The sequence below is a fragment of the Thunnus maccoyii genome, chromosome 9 (genome assembly GCF_910596095.1).
Source record: "Thunnus maccoyii chromosome 9, fThuMac1.1, whole genome shotgun sequence".
Lineage (NCBI taxonomy): Eukaryota > Metazoa > Chordata > Actinopteri > Scombriformes > Scombridae > Thunnus > Thunnus maccoyii.
Window position 1 is genome coordinate 27,612,572 of NC_056541.1, and position 23,010 is coordinate 27,635,581.

Consider the following 23,010-nt stretch of genomic DNA (forward strand, 5'->3'; position numbering starts at 1 on the left):
ACCAACACCAGAAGATATGCTTTGGTTTAGACTACATTTAATTTAAAACAAAATGAATAGACAGTTTTTACAGCAGACTTTTTCACATATGCAAGGAAGAGCACAGGTGTGATTAATTACATGCATCATGGCTGCATTCCATTTAGGTGTGCAGGTTTCAGGACTCTAGTATAGACCCTTTTCACAGCAGACATTTTGACTTGTCAAAGCAGGAAAAACACAGGTGTAAAAAAATAACATTAACAATGAATCCATGACATTAATTGTTCCAGTAAGCCATGTCAGTGAGTGAGCATGCACAATACCAGAACCCTGGTAAGCTCTCCTTGATGGAACAAAGCCATCGTTAAAGTTATTAATTCCACTGGTGTTTTTCCTGCTTTGACAAGTCAAAATGTCTGCTGTGAAATGGGTCTATTGTGCATGCTGGTTTAATGGCTCGGCTTACTGGGACACCTGAATGAAGCAAAGCCATTGTTAATGTTATTAGCAACACCTGTGCTTTTCCTGCGACAAGTCAAAATGTCTGCTGTGAAAAAGCTCTTTTGTGAGATGGAATATGAAGACACATAAGTAAATGAAGCAAACACATCACACAACACACGACTTGATTTTAGCTTGATGTTCGTTTAACACTTGTCACTACTTGATTATTTTCTTAACACTTTCCAGATTTGGACTTTAGCATGGAGACCGTTATCTATCCAAACTCAACAACATAACACTGTCTTTGTGGTGTCATCATACACTACAATAGAGAAAGCGATTAGTGACAGTCTTGTATTATCTTCCTACTAATGACTGTGATACTACCGTCTGCTGGAGAGAGTTGACAGCACTCTCTATTATTTCTTCATCACACTAGATTATTCCTAATGCTTTAAGGCAAAGTGCTAATGTGACACACATTTACCAAACCTGAAAATACAGCTGGTCCAGTATTCTGCTGAGTGAGACTTGCTGCTCCTGTTGAAGGCTGTCACTGTCACACAGTTCAAACTGACAATATTTGTCAAGTGTTCACAATAACACATGTGGTCAAATTAATGAGATCAATCAATAATATTGGCATTCAGAAGAAAAAGTAGCTGTGTATAATATAATATGTTTCTCTGCTGTAATGTAGTACAGTGTCCTTGAGTGAAATTAGTCAGTAATTTACAAGAAAGGAAAGCAAAAGATTAGAGGAAAAAAATAACCTAACTTTTTGTAGCATAAACATATTTTTTCTGCTTTTCCCTCTTGTTAATCACCTCACAACCTTTCAAATTTATTTTTAAACCCCTTGTGTGGGTGCTAATCTCAAGGTTGAGAATCACTCATCAAGTAAACATCCTTGGATGATCTTTGAGAATACATCAGTGTATTCATCACCTCTAATTTCCTATATTGTGCTGTATTTTACAGGACTGGGGAAGTGACTCAAGCTGGTGGCAATGTAGCACTTTTCATTATAAGGTAAATTGTGCAACATGTTGACTGACAGGAGTGTAACATGCCTACATTTTCAGTTATGAACAGTTAACAAAACTCTGATTTTCCAAATATCACCTCAATGTACTTTTATGTGGTCAAACAAAGTTGTAGGACATGTGTGGCTCTTTATGGTGTATAAACTATACTAACAACTATTTTAAAAATATGTTTGATTGAGGAAACAAAAAAACATAAGGATTCAGTGTCTCCCTATTTAGAGTAGAGTAGTGAGTAGTGAGTAGTAGTGTATGTATTATAAGCATATCAGCAAAGATCAGCTTCAACACGTGCATTCAGTGTTATGGAACAATCTGTGTTTGGATTTTCCTGCTGTAAATAAGAGAGAATGTATATCACAAGCGGGTTTATAAACCTACACAAGGGATTATAACCTACATTGTTGTTGTTCTACTAAGAAGCTTTGAAGGGACTTTACTAAATTTGATCCGTAAATCTTGCGGACAACAGTGACTGACAGGAAACTGGAGACCTTGAGAGCAGATGATTAATCCTTGTGAAATGCAAGTATGGTGATATTCATGCATGCATTCTTTAACTATCATCCTTCCTGGACTATTACTGGATCAATACAGGAGGGAAAAATTCTAAGTAAAATAAAAATGGGATGAGTGAGCCCCCTAAACAGCAGGGGTGGCTGCTCTAAGTAAGTAAGAGTTCAATCTTCTACCCATTAGTCTTGTTTTATGAGCTGTTTTTTATGAGGAATATTTCATTACATTTTAAAGTGTGATATTGTCTGTCAGTTATTACTTTATGAGTTAGTAGCCTTAAAACTTGTATCATATATCAGATAATGCATCATATTCAAATTTCCATCTTTTATTCTGACCTCTTCACCTGTGGTTTGAATGACAAATCCAGTTCATCTCATGTTCTTATGACAACTAGACTAACAAGACTAGCTTAAGTCTGGTAGCTCTATTTAAATGTCACTGCGTTAATTACTTAAACCCTTAATTGTTTTAACTGGTCAGGAGTGCTTGGCGCCACGAAGGTAAATAAAAGTTGATATACTGTATAGTTCATAATGTCATCAGCCATTAGCCTCCCAGAACACCGTCTCTGGTCAGCCTGCACTGTTAATCAGCAGGACAATAATCTGATATCCAGTAAGAGGATTCATTGTCAAGCAATGTTATGTTCAATACCTGACATCTTTCTGAGTAAAAATCACGTCTAATTAAACTTAAACTACTTGTTAGACATGTCACAAACTTATAACTGATACATATATATAAGTCTGATATAAAAACGAAAGATTATGTCTGAGAGTCTGTGGTCTTTACTCACTTCATGTCTGAAGAATCCTGCACCCCCTCCCAATCAGGAAGTAGGCTAATGCTTAAAGCCTTTATCCTCTTTTATGTGTCCACCAGTCTTTCTTTGTTCTCCTCCAGTATCTTAAAGCTTTGCAAAATAATAATCCAACATAAAAAAGTTATAGTCAATTCTAAAAAAGAAGAAGAGTTTTACTAAAATTAAAATTTGCCAAGTTGACAATAAATGATCACAAAGTGTTGTAGTTTTGCACAACTTAAAAGTAACATTACGCACAATGGTATTTTCCAATCATAGCCTTCCAATATGACTTCCTTTGAGTAATCTGTGGGGATTGCAAAAAGATTAATGTATGACACAATGCCTATGTATTCATAAACAAATGTGAGGAAAACAACACTAATTGTCATGTATACTGTTTTAAAATTGCCCAAATCAGTTGTAAGCACTAAAAGTTAATATTATAACCTTTTTAACTAATTTAAAATGGGTGAATTCATGATGGGCATTTGTTGAGATATGCCACACAGCCAACGTCATTTCAGCCAGGAAGCTCAGCAGGGGATAATGGTATTTAGATGTCCTGTAAGCACGCGGATCCTCTTAGTCAGCAACATTAATGGGGCCATGAGGCAGCCTGCTCATGTCCTCCATGCTTAGGTAAAGGCACCAGTAATGCCAGCAGGTCCGAGCGCTCTGTCTGCTGTGTAGTGTATGGGATTGACATGGAGAGCACCAGCAAGGTGGCCAAATTGTGGAACAGGAGACAGAGTCTCTTTCCCAACTACAAAGTTGCAGACTCAGACATTAATCGAAGACCCTCGGAGATTGTTTATCCATTAGCCAAGGAGAGCTGCGTGAAGACATGGAACTCCATGCAGGATCTGAGCAGGGACATTTACGACATCTATGCTGAGTATGAGAATGAAGAGGATGACACTGTTCTGTACAGCTTCTCCAAGCCGATTTCACCATCCAAGAAGAACTATATGATCAACATCAATGTAGGTGGAAAGTCCTACCAGATAGCCTACAAGACGGCTGCCAAGTACCCCAAGACCAGAATAGGACGACTGGCCACCTACACAGACCACAACATGAAGCTGGACCTATGTGATGACTACACTGTGACCAACAATGAGTACTTTTTCGACAGGGACCCCGATGTCTTCCACAGCATCTTCAACTTCTACAGGACTGGTGTGCTGTGGATCAAAGACGAGTTGTGCCCCCGCAACTTCCTGGAGGAGATCAACTACTGGGGCGTGAGGATCAAGAACACCCACCGCTGCTGCCGCATCTCCTTCGAGGAGAGGCAGGATGAGCTCAACGACCAGCTGAAGATCCAGAGGGAGCTGGAAGCCGAGGTGGAGATTGAGGAGAATGAGGAGCTCTTCCAAGACATGTTCATGGGCAAAAAGCGTCGAGCTATCTGGAACTTCATGGAGAAGCCTTTTTCGTCTGTCAAGGCCAAGCTGATGGCGGTGGCTTCCAGTCTGTTTGTCCTGATCTCCCTGGTGGCCATGACTCTCAACACAGTGGAAGAGATGCAGTACAGAACTGCCACAGGCCAGCTCAGTGGCAAGACGTACTGGGAATATGTGGAGTCCATGTGCATCGCCTTTTTCACCATGGAGTACCTGCTGCGTCTGGTGTCTACTCCTGACCTCAAAGCCTTCAGCAGGAGCGTGCTTAACACTGTGGACCTAATTGCCATCCTGCCTCAGTTCCTCCAGGCCATCCTGGAGTTCTTTGACAGTGAGGAAAACTACATGAAGCATGAGGCCGACATAAAGGCGGTGGGACAGGTGGGAAAGCTGGGGCAAGTGTTGCGTATCATGAGACTGATGCGAATCTTTCGTATCTTGAAGCTGGCACGACACTCCACAGGCCTGCGGGCGTTTGGCTTCACTCTGCGTCAGTGCTATCAGCAAGTGGGCTGCCTCTTCCTCTTCATTGCCATGGGTATCTTCAGCTTCTCTGCCATGGTTTACACTGTGGAGCATGACATGCCGCAGACAAACTTCACCAGCATCCCTCATGCATGGTGGTGGGCTGCTGTAAGTACAACTTTGTAACATGTAATAGTGTAAAGGACCAAGAGAACAAGACTAAACTCACAAGTAACAACACATTGGAAGTCTTAAAATTAATCTTGAAAAAATCACTTACTTTTGTAACAAACCAAAGGAACCTATTTATCTAATTAAAATTAGGTGCCCTGTCCTTGAATTACTTTAATGCTTACATTATCCTGGAATGGTGTGTCAACCATGTAATGTTATTAGATTACACTCCAGTACTATCTGGCTTACAAAACGTAATGAGGTCAACTCAACTGCAGGATGTGTCACCTCATTCTTTAGTTTGATATATGTCGGTGAGAAGAACAGAAGCTTCAAACCACAAACTGTTTTGAGCATATTTACTTACTTATTCATAGCACCTAGTTAGTTTCACAGAGAAGAATTATCTACTTTTTGGCTGTTAACAATGAGCCGATGATTCTGTTTCCATGAATAACCCTGTTAACAGATCATTCCCCTCCTTCTTTGACCGAGTACAATCTTACTTCTAATCCAGGGGGAGGAAATGATAATCCTTGTAATCATAGTAATGGTTATAGTGAGCACTACTCACTGATCTGGACTCTTGCTGTATTCTTATGAGCTGGATCATAACCCCCGGCCAGGCAGACTAGTGTAACACAGTCAGACTGTGCTCAGCAGACAGAAGAAAGAGTAAACCAAAGTTGGAGACAACCGCCCCTTTTTCCAAAACTCCTCATAGTTGTAGAAAGGGTAGGGCAAGGCTGATGACCACTATGCTGTGTGCAATAGTGACTGGCCATATAATGTTGCCATAACAGGCTAAAATTAGTTAGCTAAAATTTGAATAGGCATGTTGCGAACATCATGATGCGAGCATCTTCTAATGTAAAACAAGTTGGTAATAGGGCATAGAAGAAATAATGGACTTCAGCAGTTGAATAGTTTTGCTCTGTAGGTATATGGTACAGGTCCTATTGTATGCCATTTCTCTAAAATCAAATCTGAAATCAAACATTAACACAAAGTCATAATTGACAACATTAAGTGGGAGATACTGAAGCTTTGACCATTTCTGCATGTGATATATCTGATATGGCTGACATAAACATTGTTCTGTCCAATTAGTGGCAGAACATCACATTTAACATGAAGTCTGCACTGACAGCAGCCATAATTTCATTTTTTAAATTTATTTTTGTATTCTTACTTGTGTGACTTGGTTAACAATAAAATTACTGGGTTTTCCTGGTGGAGCCAAGATACACTCCAGATATCTGCAACTTTCCCAGTTAGAATTTAGCAAGGAGACTTTTGTTAAATGTCATTCCCCTTTTCTCTCCTCTCCTCTCACTCTCTACTCTGTTGCACCAAAAATGAAGGGAAATAGTTCGAGTAAATCTACTTTTTAAAAAATATATAATTAAACGTGTCAGCCAAATATATCAGCAAAAGACTAAGATGTACTAAACAGGACACTGACTGAAATTGTCTGATGATTAAGCTTGTGATTCACGTTTTTTCAATCAGCACTGACTACTCCCCTCACTCCCCTGCAGGTCAGCATCTCCACTGTCGGCTACGGAGATGTCTACCCAGAGACCATCCTGGGTCGTCTCTTCGCTTTCATCTGCATCGCTTTTGGAATCATCCTCAATGGTCTGCCCATATCCATCCTCTTCAACAAGTTCTCAGACTACTACTCTAAACTCAAGTCCAATCAGTACACAGCCTCCTCGCAGAAACGAGGGAAAGTGAGGTTTGCCAAGAGGACGGCGAAAAGGTTCAACCACTGCTTTGGAAACGGCCACTGTCATTGACACTGAATTCTTACGCAACCTTTTACAGAGAAATAAAATGCTTGACTGTAAAACTGTGCAAAAAATGTGTATGGGATCTGGATGCTTGGATATAACAAGGGTGAAAGATGTTTGTTGATTGGAAGCCAGTGAAGGATCATGTCCTTTTCACTGCACTGAATGCCTGAAAAAAGTTGGGTGGGATCTAGGGTAGATAGCGTCCCTATGTGAGCAGCTGATAAGAAGCTCATGGCTGGCTACACCTTTCCACAGCCAGTTAGTGGTGACAAGGACTGCAGTTCAGTGATGGGCTTACTAAATTCAGGAGAACAAGGGGGAGAACATTAAACACAAGGGACTGATCTCATAAAATATTTGCTTTTGTATACAGAAAACCATATTTTTATTACTGAATAGATGAACATAAGAAGAATCACTCAATGTGTACACTACAGCTGATTTTCAATGAGAGGACAAAAAAAGAGACATCCACCTACAACCTATTTTCAGTGACACTTGCTAGACTTGCTGCTGAGTCCATCTTTACAAACTCCTGTTTTTACAAGCAAACCCACAGAAAAAAAGATCCCAATGTTTACAAAGACACTTTAATGAATATGTAAAAATGAATTCCATTTGATGTACTGGTGCAGCTGCAAAAACCTGGCATATAAGGAAAATAAGCTTATATGTTATGTTGTTATTTGTTATTCAGTGAGGGAAGATCATTTTTGTAACTTTAAAACCACTTAAATGTATCTTGTTGTTTTTTTTTTATTTTTACTAAATATGTTATCAAAGATTTATATGACATTTTGATTTGCCATGCCATTTTTACATGTTGAGACTGAGGCAGCAGTCCTACTGAATAAAACTCCCACAGTGAAAAGATATAACATTGCATCATCACCCTACTGTTTAGTTGAAGAGGTTTAACTTTGCTATTTTGGTTTGGAGCATTAGAGTACCAATGGAAAAAGAGCTTTTATTATCTCAATCGCAGCTCCCAGAGCACCTTGACCTTTTCTGCTAATCTGCTACACAACTCTGATTTTGGATGTTTTACTTTTCAGAGACTTCCTAACCAGGAGTAAGCATAGATCTCATTAACAAGTTTTAGTTTTCTACTATATGTAGATGCAATGTATTAAACGTGTGCTCACACAGGGGCTTGCAAAATGTACTAAACCTTCAAACGTTGGTGCTGCTTTTCATGTGTTTGCAATATTCAGTAGTTTTGCCTACACAGTATGTAACTGCTTGCCATGCATGCAAGTAAATTACACGATGCAATCTGATACTCTGTTTTCAATAAACACTGTACTGCTCATAAAAATAGTCTCCTCATTGATGTGAAATGTCAGACAGACTTGTTAACCTGCATACATCTCTACTAACCTCTACTGGATGAACTTTGCTATTGCAGTCAGCCTTTTTCGTGGTGTGTAATCAGGTCCTCCATTTTTAGTTCACTAGTCTTACCATTAATGCTACAACACAGGAAAAACAACACACTACCGGGAAATGTAGCATTTTGTAGCTGCTGGTGATTTTAACCCAGCATGGTGGTGGACATAATGCTCCCAACAATGATGCAGGCAAATTATGTCTGAAGATATTGCAGTGCTTCAAAATGGCCACTAAATGGCAGATGCATAACCTCATTTGTGTCAAAAAGGGGAATTAATATATCATGAACAACTATTACCATAATACATTATAGGTCAACAACACAACAAACACATCCACAGCTCAGGCAACACATTTGGGACACAGTATCAAAACTGAATATGATCATCTTCATTAAGGTAAGATTTTGCAGGGCTGTTATATTGGTTTACAATCCATTTAGCTAAACATAGGTAAGAATTTTGACTCTCAGAGTGAGAACTCTGAGGTGAACAGGAATTTATAGTGGAACTTTGCATGTTTCAGCTTTGTCAGTGGATTATAGATGTAGAGATGTAGGCCTAATGGATGATGCCACAGGTCTCCTTTAACACCACATAGGTTTTTTAAATAATAAGATAGGACATATGGACCCAGTATTATGTCTAGACTTGGAGTATAAAGCTCAATTAATAAAGAGACAGTGGCTGCATTGTTTTTTGATGTAGAGAAAGTGACATGCTATGAAAGGAAGCAGCAAAGGTTTTAATTGAATAATGGAATTTTTGAATGGGAGAACTATACAGCAAAAATGTGATCATATTTATTAGGTATGTGTGTTGCAAAAATATTAAAAAGTATTATTCATTTATGTTATACTATGTTATTTGCCATTATGATAAATAACAAATGTACCATTGAATACAGAAAGCTCTTTATTTGCACGATTGGGATATTTAGTTCAGACACACTCCCTCCAATCAAAAATGTGTTTTTGTTCTATTTATTTTTATTTAATGTTTATTTGTGTAAGGACGTAAGGATGTAGGGACGTAGGGATGTAGGGACAAGTATATAGCATGAACTTCAGCCACATACCGCAGCATTTATAGCCTGAACTAGTTTGTAATGCCTGTCCTTAGATGGGCTTTTAAAATACAGAAAACTCCACAGAAAAATACATATGAAACTGCACAAGACTCAACAATACGTATACACACAAAAACACACATTTAGTAGCAGTTAATTTTGAAATAAACAATATTTGCATATTTATATATATTGGGTTTTTTAATGAGGGAGAAGGAGGAGATGTCATTTTAAGGATTTTGACAAGATAATTTAACTTGTTTTGTGGAAAAACCACATCAGACACAAATAATTATTCAAAGTAGAGTATCTTCTATACATCATAAAACGTGTGGGGAGATCTTTGTGCTTTTCAGGTGACTGTATGAACATGAGTGTCGCAGCCTCCAGGAGGTGGCAGTAAGTCACCAGTGAGGCTGTGAGCTGCAGTAAAGCTTCAAAGAAGAAGAAGAAGAAATCTCCTCTTACAGTCCTCTTCGCCGATAAAGTGACCTCTGCAGCTAGCTGTTAGCCCGCTGGTAAACGATGGCTCCTCCAGTTGCAGTGTCACCTTTGATTAAGGTTCGTGTTGCAGGACATTACTGTAAAAGAGGTTGTTAATATTTAACTGTAAAATCAGCCTTGCATACTTATTTCAGTTTGCCAGCTAACAGAGTACGCTAACCTGCTGACCATTAGCTAGCACGCATGCTAACTAACAGTTGACACTTTGCACGGTTTAAAGAGTCAAAGAAAAGCTAAGTTAAATGTGTAAATGTGCTGCATGTAGCCTCTTCAGTGCATTTATTAAACGTTTTTATGCAGTACAACATGCACTGACAGAACAACAGTCTTGGCTACGGCTTATATAATAGCGTTAAATCTGTCTCCACTGAAACGAAGTGTGAGCTGTTTGTTATAAATGTCACTGGAAATAATCAATATACATCAAAGTAAAGACATTTTAGAGACAATACCTCATCCTTTATCTTGGCTAAAACTAAGGTTACCTAAGTTCAGTATATGTTTCCATTATAATTCATGTTTTAAAATTGGTTTGTTGTTGCTACCGCTCTCTCAGTGGTGACAGACTGGAAACTACAGGCTGTTTTAAGATGTATACAAAATACTCTACTTCAACTAATAATTAGTGTCTGATATGTTTTTTCCACAAAAAAGTTAAATTATCTTGTTAAAATCCTTAAAATAAGACATCTACTCCTTGGCCCTCATTTAAAATTCCTGATTTCTATAAATATGCAAATATTATTCATTTTAAAAGTTTAACTGCTGGTCACAAGATGTTTCCTACTTCACTGTAAAGTTCATTCCCGGTGTTTGTGCACTGGAGGCTTCAAGTTTCCACATCACACTTGTGTAAGTTGAATAGTGGACCAGGATTGGCTCCAAACTAGTTTTGATGTCACAAATCATGCTGATAGGTACAGATCTTAATATTGTATTTTCAATGATCACAGAGAAACTTTCTATTTTCAGCAGATGAATGTGAAAACAACTTTGAAGTGTCAAACTCTGCACGTATATCATTCTGCACAGTGAAGCTCAAACATTCAACTGTAGGAATAAGAAGAAAAACACATTTTTGAGTGGAGGAGGACTTTAAGTATATATTTTAATGAAACTGTGCTTTTCTATGGGTTCTGTTTATGCTGAACTGAAGAGAGGGTCCTAAACACTCTGGAAACTTTCTCAAGAGAACTGTTCAGTGTGTAGTTTGTGCCCATGACCAAGGTCTCAATAAGCTCTTGTTGCACTAAATAGAGTTCAACAGGTGTAGCAACATAACGGGAGGCAAAGCAAAGGATGAATGTCTAGAACTACTTTATCAAAGTCTACTCGGCTTCCTGCTTTATTTTTACATTTCTGTTGATGTAGAACTGATGAAGCTCCTGAGTGAGTAGCAAAACGTGTTCATTGACCTAAATTGCAAGTCCAGTCACTTTTTCATTTGTACTTACAGCTACTTCTAGACCTGTGCTGAAATTTGATACCCTCTTTTCCATTATTACAGACTGCCAGGTATTCAGCTTTGATTGCTGGCATCATCTATGGCAAAAGAAGATATGGTGAGTTATTCTCAATATGGTGCACTGAGATCAACCCACTTTAATCCACTGCATAAAACACTATTATAAACTACATATGGCCGACATTTTTACACACCAAATGTTATGCTTAAAACACTCCAAATATACTTTTCCAAAACCTGATCCTTTTACAAAAAAGCAAAACATGCAATGTCATCAACTTCACAAACTGTATTACAAACTGCAGTGCCTGGAAAAAAAGGTCACAAAAGGTTAAGTGTTACAAAAGCTGACAGATGTGCACTGTGATCCTGCAGAGTTTTAAATAAGGATGATGGGACATGTGTTAGTGATTTAGGCCCTCACATAGAGTGTTTATGTACTGTATACATAACAATCTTTCCTTAATTGTTTAAGCAGATGTTATTTGGAAATATTGTGCACATTGATAGTATTGAGTGGATTTTTTTTTCTTCATAATGAATGTTTCTTTTTAAAAAAATAAACTCCTTTGCTCAGATCATCTGAAGCCCATCGCAGCTGAGGAGAGGAGGATCGAGGAGGAGGAGAAAAAGATCCGCGAGGAGCAGGAGCGCATTGCCAAGCAGCTAGCAGAAGGTATCCTCCTCAGCCTTATCCATGTGTCAGATACTCTCCATCTGGTACATGCATATGTCTGCATGCTGCACCGCTTACAGGTGGTGGACATAATAATAGAAACACCAAAGTACAATATAATACAGCTAGTGACACTTTTTAATTGCACAAAAGCGGGAGCAATGCCGTTCAGTGTAAAGCATGTTATTATTTGCAATGTGAAATCCTACATTTGCTAATTATTTTACTGTCTTTTTACAGCAAATGAAGACACCATTCTGAAATAAAGCTCTGGAGTGCTGTGTGAGGTTCTCCACTTCCATGTGCAATTTCCAACTTTTTCCCTCTTATTCTGGAGTGACAAGTCTTGTCACAACCAGTCAAACACTCCCGTGTTGTGGATGTGTTCACTGTTACCTTGAATGATACAACACCTCTCTGGATCACCACATTCAGTACTTTTAAGTTAGTTACATAATATGTATTAATGGATCTTGAACTCAACATTGTCATATTGCAAATGCAGCTATACTCATAAGTTATAACGTTTATGTTTGTAATGAAGCAATGTCATAAATACAAAATACATAAATATTGTAGTTTTGGTCTTTTTTTTTACCTGTATCATGTGATCACTTTGGTTATAATCAGTGCTCTCCAACCACTGTTACAGCACAGATGTTACAGTAATAAGTTGTTTTGCTATTTTGTTCTCATTAGTCATCATATTAAATGAAAAGTTTTTCATTTGGGAACACTAAAATGTTGTCATGTTGTTGCTCTGTGTTGATGCTCAGTTGCTTCCTACTTGTCAACACCTTTGAGATCTCATTAGAAATATGATGGATCTAATTTATTGTATTGACTCTATGAAAAATAAAAAGTAGGTGCTTAGATATCACAGAAATCATCTCCAAGCTGAGCAAACTGTAATTTAGTTCATTATCAATTAATACTTTTCTGGGAAAGGCATCATACATCTAAAAAATTTCCTCTCCTTGTTGGGTTCCTACAGTATCTTTGTGAGTTAATACTTATATTTTATTTATGGTGAAAAACATTACATACAGCCTAAATACCATTGTCGTTTCACATTGTGATATTACATGTGGGGATTATTTTTCACCTTTTCGTTCATGAAGACTGGTGGGGTGAGTTTAGTGCTGCAACAACCAATTATTAATCTGTTGATTATTTTATTGATTAATCTATTAGTCTACTCAGTCTATAAATGCCTATCACAATTTTCAAAAGCAAAAGGTAATTTCATCAAATTGTTTTGTCTTCCCAACAGTCGAAAACCTAAAGATACTCGTGTTATTGTCACAAAAGCAACAATCGAACAATTAAAAAGCTCAAACTTGGGGATGTTTGGTGTTAATGGCTTAAAAGACGACTGAAAGATCAACTGGTTTGATTATTTTTCTGGCAATTGACTTCTCGATTGATCCAACTCATGGTTTCAGCTCTGGGTTCCAAACTAGTTGATATGAATGATTTGACAGAATTTACTATTGAAAGAGACCTGGGAGTCTGTGTTAAAACAATCAGACTTAACAGTATTTTTGGAAAAGTGAAACATTGTATCAAGTACATCCTCACACATTTCTCCGGGTGACATAATGGAGAAATCAAACTATTCCTCCTGCAGTCCCCTCAGGGCCATGTGGTGCTTACTAAACCTTCAAGTTTTGTGAAGATATTGAAAAGAAGAGAAAATACGGGTCTTTAAAATGTACAGTATAGTGTATAAGAATTTGTGTATTCTTACATATTATATCTCTGACAATCACTTGCTCATATTGTCTTATACAACCTGCCCTGCCCAAAACTCAGCAGTTAGTGGCCTCACATGGCTCCAATCTACTCATGTTCAACCTGAGATCACCTCCAGTTAAGCTTGTGTGCGTCTGCAATCAGATCACTAGCTTTTGTTTTCAGATTAGAGCTGAGGATGTAGAAGTAATACTGTTGACATGTCACGTGTCAGGTTAATAGTTTGGGCAGTGCTGAACAAGCCAGGATGTAAAGGCACAAAGGCCTTATCTAATATCCTCAGCACAGTATATATATAGAACAACAACAATGCCATGGCCAACTAAAAATAAAGCCAGACTTAACTTAGCCCTCACCTACTGTAGATGACAAAAATATCTCCTCAGGACTGGTGAGGGGAACTTGTTAGGGGCAGCAAGGGATGAACAGGTTTTTTTTTTTTCTTTTTAGGTACGTCACAAAACAGACAATGATAAAAATAGTTGGACTGTGCATGGTTGAATGAGAATATGACAATAATGAGTGAGAAATAAAAAATGAAATTCAAAATTAATTTAAAAATAGTGGTAAAGCGACAGAAAAAGGATTGTATTATATTCTACTGATGACATTGTGAATAACAAAATTCATAAATGCATCTGCAACAGCGATATTACTACTATATGTATCTAAATCATTACTTTTTGTGATAATGCATCCCACCTGAACACCTGCAAAATAGGCATTGTGATCCTTTTGTATCTTTCTGCGTATTTGGTGTAAACTTCCTTTAACACGCCTCAGCTGTTTCCTGTATGACATGTTTTGCCTGGGATTACAGATGACGCTCTGGCAGCATTTACAGACAAGATGACAGTACAGTTGGTTACTTAACTGAGCAAGTGACAGCAGACAGGAACATCTGAGCCTCTGCTGACATAACATAACAGGGGTTCACTACTCAGTGCTATTCTCCAGATTATTTTATCATGTAAAATGTTACTTTTTAAAGAAAAAATTGCAGAACTTGTCGATGTGAAAATGCTCCTATTTCTTCCTTTTTTACCTAAGGCCTCATAAATCATTGTATATCTGAATATGAACATGATTTTGAGGACTTTATGTCTTTTTTTTTCTTTTTGATCTTTTCATGTTTACATCCAAATACAGTCATAAACAAGAAAACTATACTTTAAGTAACGTTCCCATTAAATAGAGCCGGGCATTGGTGGGTAATCAAGGAATAATAAAAAAAAGATAACTTATTTTTGTCTTTATATTAGGGGCAGTTGTGAATATTAATTAAATATTTAATAATATGTTCTTGGGAATAATATTCCAGATTTTGTAACATTTATCAGAAGATGACAAAAAACAAACAGAATGAGAATCACTGGTTTCAAGTACAGAAAATCAAACCCCGAATTATAATAAACTCATCTCATAGTCTTTCTTGCATCCTGTATCACACCTCTCTCTAAGCTGGTATGACTCAACAAATCTGAAATATTACACTGCCATCGGAGTTTTCATTGAGCCCTGATGCCTAAAATACACCTGTCTGCTCATGTAAACACCTTCGCTGTGGACGTGTGACTCAAGGCTCAGGCGGTCTCTTTACTGAGGCACATCTGGCATTATGTATCCCATTATGTAGTAAACAATTACATAAAGCCTAAACACTGCTGAATGCGAGTGTTCACCAGCTTACAGCGGGGGATTTTGTTAACTGGATTAGAGGTAGATTTAAACTCTGCATTTAGGTTCAAGAAGTGAAAATAAACAGTGAGCCTGTCTGTGCGTCTGGTATAAAAGGCTCACACGCTGTCTCACCACAGCTCAGACACTGCAACAGCTCTGAAAGCACTCAAAGCTTCTGCAGCTTCGATCTACACTTCAGGTAAGGAGATGCTGCTTCATGGGCACATGCTGGACTTTTTACAAAAGAAATATGGAGTAGCAAGAGTGATTTTTGTTTCATACTGTGCTGATAACTGCACCATTAAACCATCTGATTAGGATTACTTCTCTACATGAGTACCTTGAATAACAGCTTTAAATGACACTCCATCAAGCAGACTAACTTGTGCTTGACTTGGGTTTTGTCTAGAATGGACTTCCAAATCTTTGCCCTGGCGATGTTGTTCCTGGCCTGCGTGGAGCAGAGCCTGGCCTCCTGTGTGGTGGACAGCTTCACCGTCAAAGAGGACTTTGACCCACAGAGAGTGAGTACAGGAATACATCTGTTTGAATTATTTCCACATTCACGTATAGACAGAAGAATTCAGAGTGGATCAATTCAGAAATGCAGTCACACACTAAACCAACAAATTTGACAGTACATTACATGTGCATGACCATATTCTACCAATAAAGAGAACCTCTATATTTATCTTTATGACTTTTTTCCCGACAGTATGCAGGAAAGTGGTACGCTCTGCAGAAGAAGGATCCTGAGGGTTTGTTCCTGCAGGACAACATCTCTGCTGAATACACTGTTGGAGACGATGGCTCCATGGTGGCCTCTTCTAGGGGCAGAGTCACTCTCTTTGGGTGAGCATTTGTAGATTAATTGATACATCTAAACATCTATTTAATAACTGTCTAAACGTGTGAAAGAACTGAAGCTTCCATTCCTACTTGCAAATGTGAATTTTTTTTCTTTACTTGACTTCCAGGTTCTGGGTTGTGTGTGCTGACATGGCTGCCCAGTACTCAGTGCCCGACCCCGGCAGCCCTGGCAAGATGTTCATGAACTACCAGGGACTGGCCAGCTACCTGTCCAGTGGCGGTAAGCCTCTTTACATACACATGTATGCACTACCACACTCTAAAAACACACATACACACAATCACCTGAGACTAAACACTTGCTCTCCGCTCCTCCAGGTGACAACTACTGGGTCATTGATACCGACTATGACAACTATGCCATCACCTATGCCTGCCGCACCCTGAAGGACGATGGAAGCTGCGACGACGGCTACGCCCTGGTCTTCTCCCGCAACCCCCGTGGCCTCCCCCCTGCCATCCAGAGAGTGGTCCGCCAAAAACAGGAGGAAATCTGCATGGCCGGACAGTTCCAGCCTGTGCTGCAGTCCGGTATGTATCCCCATCTTTCACATTCAGATTAATAGATAAACAGTGACCTGCATGAAAGTATTTTATTCCTATCAAGGAGGAAAATTGAAATCTCCTAAAAGTCTTAAATTCTATAGTAGAAAAAATACAGAAGTACAAGGGTTTTTAATGAAACATACAGTATTATTCATAACTTCAGAAATAAAGTAAAATATTTTAGCCAATGTCTGCACTGAATTTCAATTTGTACATGAACTACCGCATACATTTTCTTGTTAGGATGGATTTAATTTTTCAGTGTGATAGTTTGAAGCTCTGTGTTACATTCAAACTCATCTAACACTTCCCGTCTTTCTCTGTTCTTTACAGGAGCTTGCTAAACTCATCCTAAGCTGGAGGTTGTGGAGCAGACCTTCATGATACTGGATTGTCCCATTCAAGATGAAGACAGAGCTCCTCTAAGAGACCCTAATAGGAGAGTAATCCTGTCAATGCTTAAGTTTATCATTTGCTATGTTCCAACATCATAGGAGAGAACTATCAGATAAATTTAATTCAAAGCCCCCTGTATAATGTAAGTAATACTGCCAAGATGCAAATATTATTTCCAAGCCAAATCCAATGAAAACTTTTACCAGCTGAGTGATGTGATGACATAACTAACTGGACAGTATTGTCACTCTGATGGGAAACATCTGCACTGTTTAATTGTTCTGTATTGGTGACAATAAATTTTGTAAAGAAACTTGCAGTTGTCCTTGTCTTTGTTGAAATGACTGTAAACACTTTTGATTGGTGGATGATCCAACTTTTACTTATCCACTATAAAAAACACATTCACGTCTCATAAAAATTTGAGACATTTCAAGTATAAAATATAACAATTAAAACCTACAAAACATTCTGAATGTATCGATATGATTTGCATGTCTGTAACAGGTTCTAACTAATCTCAGCATTCAGTCAAATGATGTATAAAACTTGTACTTTCCTTCCAATAACGACACATGATATGCAAGTGCAACAGCAACCATTCAAATTCTCATTTCACATTTTTACTGTCAAAAAGAACATGTTCAAAAATAATAATTGTATATCTGTGGTGTGACTGGGCAGATGAAACAGTGCTGAACTGCTCACAGATGAATCATAAAACATATTGATCTCTATAAAAATGAATTTACACTGTACAAGAGAATTCAAGAACGTGTTATGAATGCTACTGGAGTTGACCCTGCTCTAGTGCTCCTCTGAATACCTCTCAGGCAGTGAGTACGGGCCAGGTCTTCCCCAGTAGTCCACCGCTCGAACTCTGTACAGACCGCCAATCTCCTGGTCCACTACAGAACAGAACATGGAAAATAATATTATTTCTATGGCTGGCTATCAGTTTAAAACCTAAACATTGTTTGAAAGAGGAAGAATTCTTTTCTATTTTGCTGCTTTTTGTCTTCGCTTGATACTCAATACTTTAAAGAACTTTTTGTATATCTTACCAGGTGAATAAACATATGAGGTAAAAATGGTGTCCTGGGTATTAATCCTGCTGAACTCCTTGCCATCTGTAGAGATTTCCACTTCAAATGTCTTGATGCATCTGCAATAAACAAACGATTTATAAATGTTCTTGACCGCTCAAGTGACACAACGATGTTTCTTATCCACCTGGGTTGACACTGCACATATGGTCCATGCATATTACATAATCACTGCATTTCAACTCAGTAATTCAATCTACAGCACTGTTGCACTTGATATAAGGAGTTCTGTGTAAAAGGCATTTTCAATCTGTATCTACTTTCAGCTCTTTACAATTACTTACACTGACTAATAAATACAGAAACAATAAATCATGTGCACCTACTTGGAGTCAACACAGTGATCAGACCAGACAATCAGGACTTGGCCTTTGGTGATCCGGATGAAGCGTAATCCATTGACCTAATTAAAAGTAAAATATAAGCACTGACACTGATGGCTCATGTGCTATTGAAGATAAATAAAACTTAGATCCACAGTTTGGCTTTAATACTGGCCCTCAGAAAACCACACAGGACCTTATCTACAGTTTCGTTGAATAAAAACCTTCTGTATACTATGTACTTCACAATATAATTTAATTGTAAGGCACATGCAAACAAAAAGACTAATCACAGTTATTCAAACTCCAGGCTGTTTTTGTTCGGTGATACTGACCTGGTCTGGCACAGCTTTGGCCTGAGCACAAACATGGATCAGGAGGACAGAGGGCACAGACAGTTTAGCTTTCAGAGTCAGAGTGTCGCCTGCAGGAACGGGCCAGGGTCCATCAACATGAGCGTCCTGCCACAATGACACGTGACTGGGTCAAAACATGTTTCAAAGCACTTTACAGAGAAGGAAAAGCCTGACTAGATCTAAGTAGCAATTCCATAAATATCATATTATTAATTATCTGCGTATGTGGAGCGAAAACAGATTCTACTTTTTTTTCTTTCCAAATGGAAATGCAAAAGTTAAATACTGTATCTGCAGTATCTGGTGAAAATATTAAACTTTTGTGACAAACAAAAATCACATTGTGTATTTCAAAAAAGCAAAAATGTATTATTATGATATCATATTGCTCTTCTGTTAATCTTCACAGTACCTGCACAGTCCGGAGCCGTCTGAACTGTTCTGCTGTGGGGTAGTCAGGGCCTCCCATGCTCTGCCACAGCTGGTACGGGTTAGTCACATTATTGTCCATGTAATATGTGACATACACAAGACCTGCATGACAAATATATACACATGTAGGTCTGAAATGAACCACTTGCAGAAATAAAAGACCTGTTTCATCTCAACAGAACAAAAAAACCCAACAGTAGTGATGCAACAGTATTTTGTTAGACCTGTTTGTGCAGCCAGTCCTTTCAGTGAGACAGTGACATCATCAGTGCTGGTAGAGGTGCTGTTGTCGTCACTGTTGTAGACCAGCACTGCTGCCTGCCAGCTGTCTGAGGTGCCATGTATTACAGGCTTGTGGCTGCTGGCAAGAACTCCCACTGTGCTGTTGTTGGTTCCTGCTGAGCTCAAAACCTGAGCCAGGACCTGGGTCTCTCCTTAAAGTGGAATCACACACAGGAGAGGCAACAGGACCATTATGGACTGGGACAGATGAAACATTACTGAAAATACTATTGAAAGTGAAAACCAGCTGGTATCTAATACAGGAAACCTGAGTGTACTTGCACAAATTAAATCCATCATAACTCAATTACACATTGCCACTGAGGGTCACCTGTTCTAACCTAAATGGATTGTCACCTAGCAGAGCCAGCAGGCCCATGACGGTGAGGACAGGCTTCCTGATCAGCTGCACGTGAGGCGGATGGGTGTTGTTGACCTGGAAGCGTGCGGTCAGCGTGCGCTGGGTGAAGGGGTGCGGGTGGTAGCTGAGGAAGGCGTTGTCGTTGCTGAGCAGGGTGTAGTTGATGGTGCTGTTTGGGTCAGTCAGCAGCAGATCCTGGTGCTGGTGGATTACCTGTTGAAGAGAGCACGGTAGAGGATTGGTTATGAGTAGATAGCTCTAACAAATCTACACAGACTAAAGGATAAACCCTCTCAAAATTCTATGCTAACAATGCTAACATGCAAACAATGTAATCGTCACCTGAAGCATCTTTAATCAATAAAGTTTTAGGCATTCAGATGTCACTTTTGAGTTCATTATGAAATTAGTTATAGTGTGACTCAACATTTTCTCATATAAATGTATTATTTGCTCTACACTTGCACTCTTGTACAGATGTTTTGTCAGTGATCTTCACCATCCTCATGGTGCTCTCGCACATGCCTGCACCTCACCTTGACCACCATGGCTGCGTAGGTCACGTCAGCCCTCCACTCCTGAGGCCTGGACCAGCCCACCAGAGGATCAGCCTCATCATTGTAAACAGGGAGGCTGCAGAAGCGGGGGAAATGCTCCTGGATCTCCCCCACTGTCTGGATCTCCTGCTGGAGGATGGGCATGGAGTAGCCTCCTCCCTGAAAGACAGCGACAGATAACATTAACAAGTGGCATCTGAAAAATTTGGACATTTTCATTATTTTCATACCAAAATTGTGAGAAATCACTACGACAAATGATTGACTGCATCTGAAAAAACATTTGAACATCAAAATTCTCCACATACACTGAGCCCAGACTAGCTCACCTTCTTGTGCAGAGCGATGTAGTCAATTCGGACCCCCGTCTCTCCAGTGAAATAGTTGGTGCCATTGTAGCAGTGCTGGAGCATGGCCCAGCAGTATGGTGAGTGTGGGGGGGAATGACATGAGTCTCCTGGACCCCCAAACCTCAGCAGACTGCTGGCAGAACGCAGACCCTCAGAGCAGGCATCGTAGTAGTTTAAAAATCCTAAAGAGAAGTCGATTATACCGAAAGAACCACAACACTACTCACTGGCAGAGCATGGCAGTAACACTGTGCGTGTCAGGCCAGGTCATACTGCAATATTGTATAGTGATGCTCAACACTACTGTAATATATTCATAAATGCTCAAATACTGAATGAATAATGAAAGAACTATTGAGACGGAGATGACGATGAGCATTTCCAAATTACGCACATTTTACAAAAATGACAACAAATTTGCAGTTACCTGTATAATAGCTACATTGTAAACCATTTTAAAAATAACTCATATGATATAAAAATGTCCTGTAAGATGCATTATGGGCTTACCTTGAATCGACACTGTGACATTATCGAAGTCATGGTTGTTTGGCTCGTTCCATGTTTCAAAGTTCCACTGAGAAACACTTCCTAAACCATATCTGTCTGTAATTCACAATCAACAACACATAAATATAAATGTTGCCATAACTTATTAGAACAAGCACCAGCCTGGCAAAAAATACTCAAAAAAAATTATTCAGCTATTTTTAGTCTTAGATTTTTTTTCAGATTCAGATTATTGACCATGATTACATTTTATGGAATAAAACAGCATAAACAGCATAAAGAATACAATAATGACAGTAAGTAATGGTGCCACTCACTCACCGATGTATCTCTTGGCTATGAGATAAATCAGGTTTCTCCACTCGACCACTTGTGATTTGTCCTCAAAATCAGTGAAGTAGTTAGAGACACTGCCCATCAGTTCAAAACCTGAGAGCCAGAGAGGCACGAAGATTAGTGTGATTTAAATAGAAACAGAATGACTTTAAACCTGTATCACTATTATGATGTGATGTTTTTCAGCTTGGGGTGGTGGTTCAGTACCTGGTCGGAGTCCATTAATCCACAAGAGTTCTATCAGCTGGTCCAGTTTAGTGAAGTTGTACTGGGGTTGTCCTCTAATATCTCTAAAACGGCAAAATCAGGCAGCTGTGATTTCTCGTAGGGAACACTTCCAAAACTAGTAACTGCTAATCAAACTCTGTGTCATCCTCACACTATAAAATATGCTAAATGGCATGTTTTCTTTCACATGAGTATATTATGGCTGCTTCACTATAGCTTTACTTACTGTGCCGTGACCAGCTCCAACATCCAGTGTATCCTGACCTGCTGGATCCCTCCATGGGGGACTGAGCCCACATAGGCCAGGTTCAGCTGCTGGTCGATGTTCAGGTCAAACTGGTGGGCCTGGCTGTGAGGGAGAGGGGGACTGGAAACAAAGAAGAGTCTCCTGTTTAACTTTAATAAATACATTTACAATATGTTTGATATACCAGCTTGTTCATAGACTTAATATGAAAGTGGAGCCCAGTAAGACTTCAGACTGAGTTATGTGGTTTGACAGTCATTTAGCCTTGACTGCATTTAAACTACAATGACAATCTCCATTGAGAATAATAACATTTTTAAAATGTCTCACGTTTGGTAATTTTTTTAACTTACTATGACATCATTTAATACCTCGTGTTAATCAGTGATGTATTATGATAGATTCGGTATGAAAAATACCAATAATCATGTCTTTGTTTCAATAACATTTCACCTTCTGGCGTGATTGGCACCCAGTACAGTCTGCTGCGTATTTTGCTGGAATGATTGTGGATAATTTGTATTCGACCTACCAGAAACCAGTGCTTCTCCAGAAGTGTTTCAGATCTGCTACTGGTCTCCCCACATCAACTGTGATCACATATGAAGTGCCTGAAGTTTGTGTGACGTGAATGAGTAACGCAAAGACAGAAAAGCTTTTCCACTGCATTTCTGCTAATTAATGAACATGGCAACTTAGGAAGTTGCGCCAACACGAACTGCTATTAAAAACAATGTGAGGAGCCCATTAAGTCCCGACAAGCTTAACACATCTGCTGTGAGTAAAGTTAAATAAATTAATAAAAAAACTCGAACATAAAACACTCGTAAGACTAAAACACAACATAGCAAAAACACATTTCCACTGAAGTAGCAAACTGCAGCCTACAGTCGCAGTCAGCTGACTGTGATGACGGTTATTGTCTGCGAC

General features: G+C 38.9%; 3 protein-coding genes across 4 annotated transcripts; 2 read left to right on the forward strand and 1 right to left on the reverse strand.

Moving 5' to 3' along the window:
• The first annotated feature begins 493 nt into the window (after positions 1-493).
• Positions 494-7,077, forward strand: LOC121904433 (potassium voltage-gated channel subfamily V member 2-like). 2 transcript variants are annotated; one of them, XR_006098226.1, is made up of 3 exons: positions 494-573; positions 1,408-1,458; positions 6,383-6,459. XR_006098226.1 is itself a non-coding variant. In XM_042422185.1 (2 exons), the coding sequence occupies exons 1-2, from the start codon at positions 3,501-3,503 to the stop codon at positions 6,641-6,643; spliced, it is 1,596 nt and encodes a 531-aa protein (XP_042278119.1). In that variant the 3' UTR covers positions 6,644-7,077. The 2 variants fall into 2 exon arrangements, 1 of the variants encoding a protein (XP_042278119.1); XM_042422185.1 differs by lacking the exons at positions 494-573; positions 1,408-1,458 and adding an exon at positions 3,501-4,835 and having other exon boundaries at positions 6,383-7,077.
• A 7,944-nt stretch (positions 7,078-15,021) lies between these two features.
• Positions 15,022-17,136, forward strand: LOC121904609 (purpurin-like). Its single transcript, XM_042422443.1, has 6 exons — positions 15,022-15,379; positions 15,590-15,704; positions 15,896-16,032; positions 16,158-16,270; positions 16,369-16,581; positions 16,930-17,136. The coding sequence occupies exons 2-6, from the start codon at positions 15,591-15,593 to the stop codon at positions 16,938-16,940; spliced, it is 588 nt and encodes a 195-aa protein (XP_042278377.1). The 5' UTR covers positions 15,022-15,379; position 15,590; the 3' UTR covers positions 16,941-17,136.
• Positions 17,137-17,242: 106 nt separating this feature from the next.
• On the reverse strand, positions 17,243-22,990 carry idua (alpha-L-iduronidase). The gene is made up of 14 exons (XM_042422442.1): positions 22,613-22,990; positions 22,060-22,200; positions 21,813-21,895; positions 21,591-21,698; positions 21,270-21,365; positions 20,739-20,941; positions 20,389-20,568; positions 19,849-20,065; positions 19,434-19,643; positions 19,190-19,311; positions 18,757-18,882; positions 18,425-18,501; positions 18,057-18,157; positions 17,243-17,900 (listed from the first exon to the last, which is right to left on the reverse strand). Exons 1-14 carry the CDS (start codon positions 22,747-22,749, stop codon positions 17,800-17,802), a joined length of 1,902 nt encoding a protein of 633 aa, XP_042278376.1. The 5' UTR covers positions 22,750-22,990; the 3' UTR covers positions 17,243-17,799.
• Between the last annotated feature and the right edge of the window lie 20 nt (positions 22,991-23,010).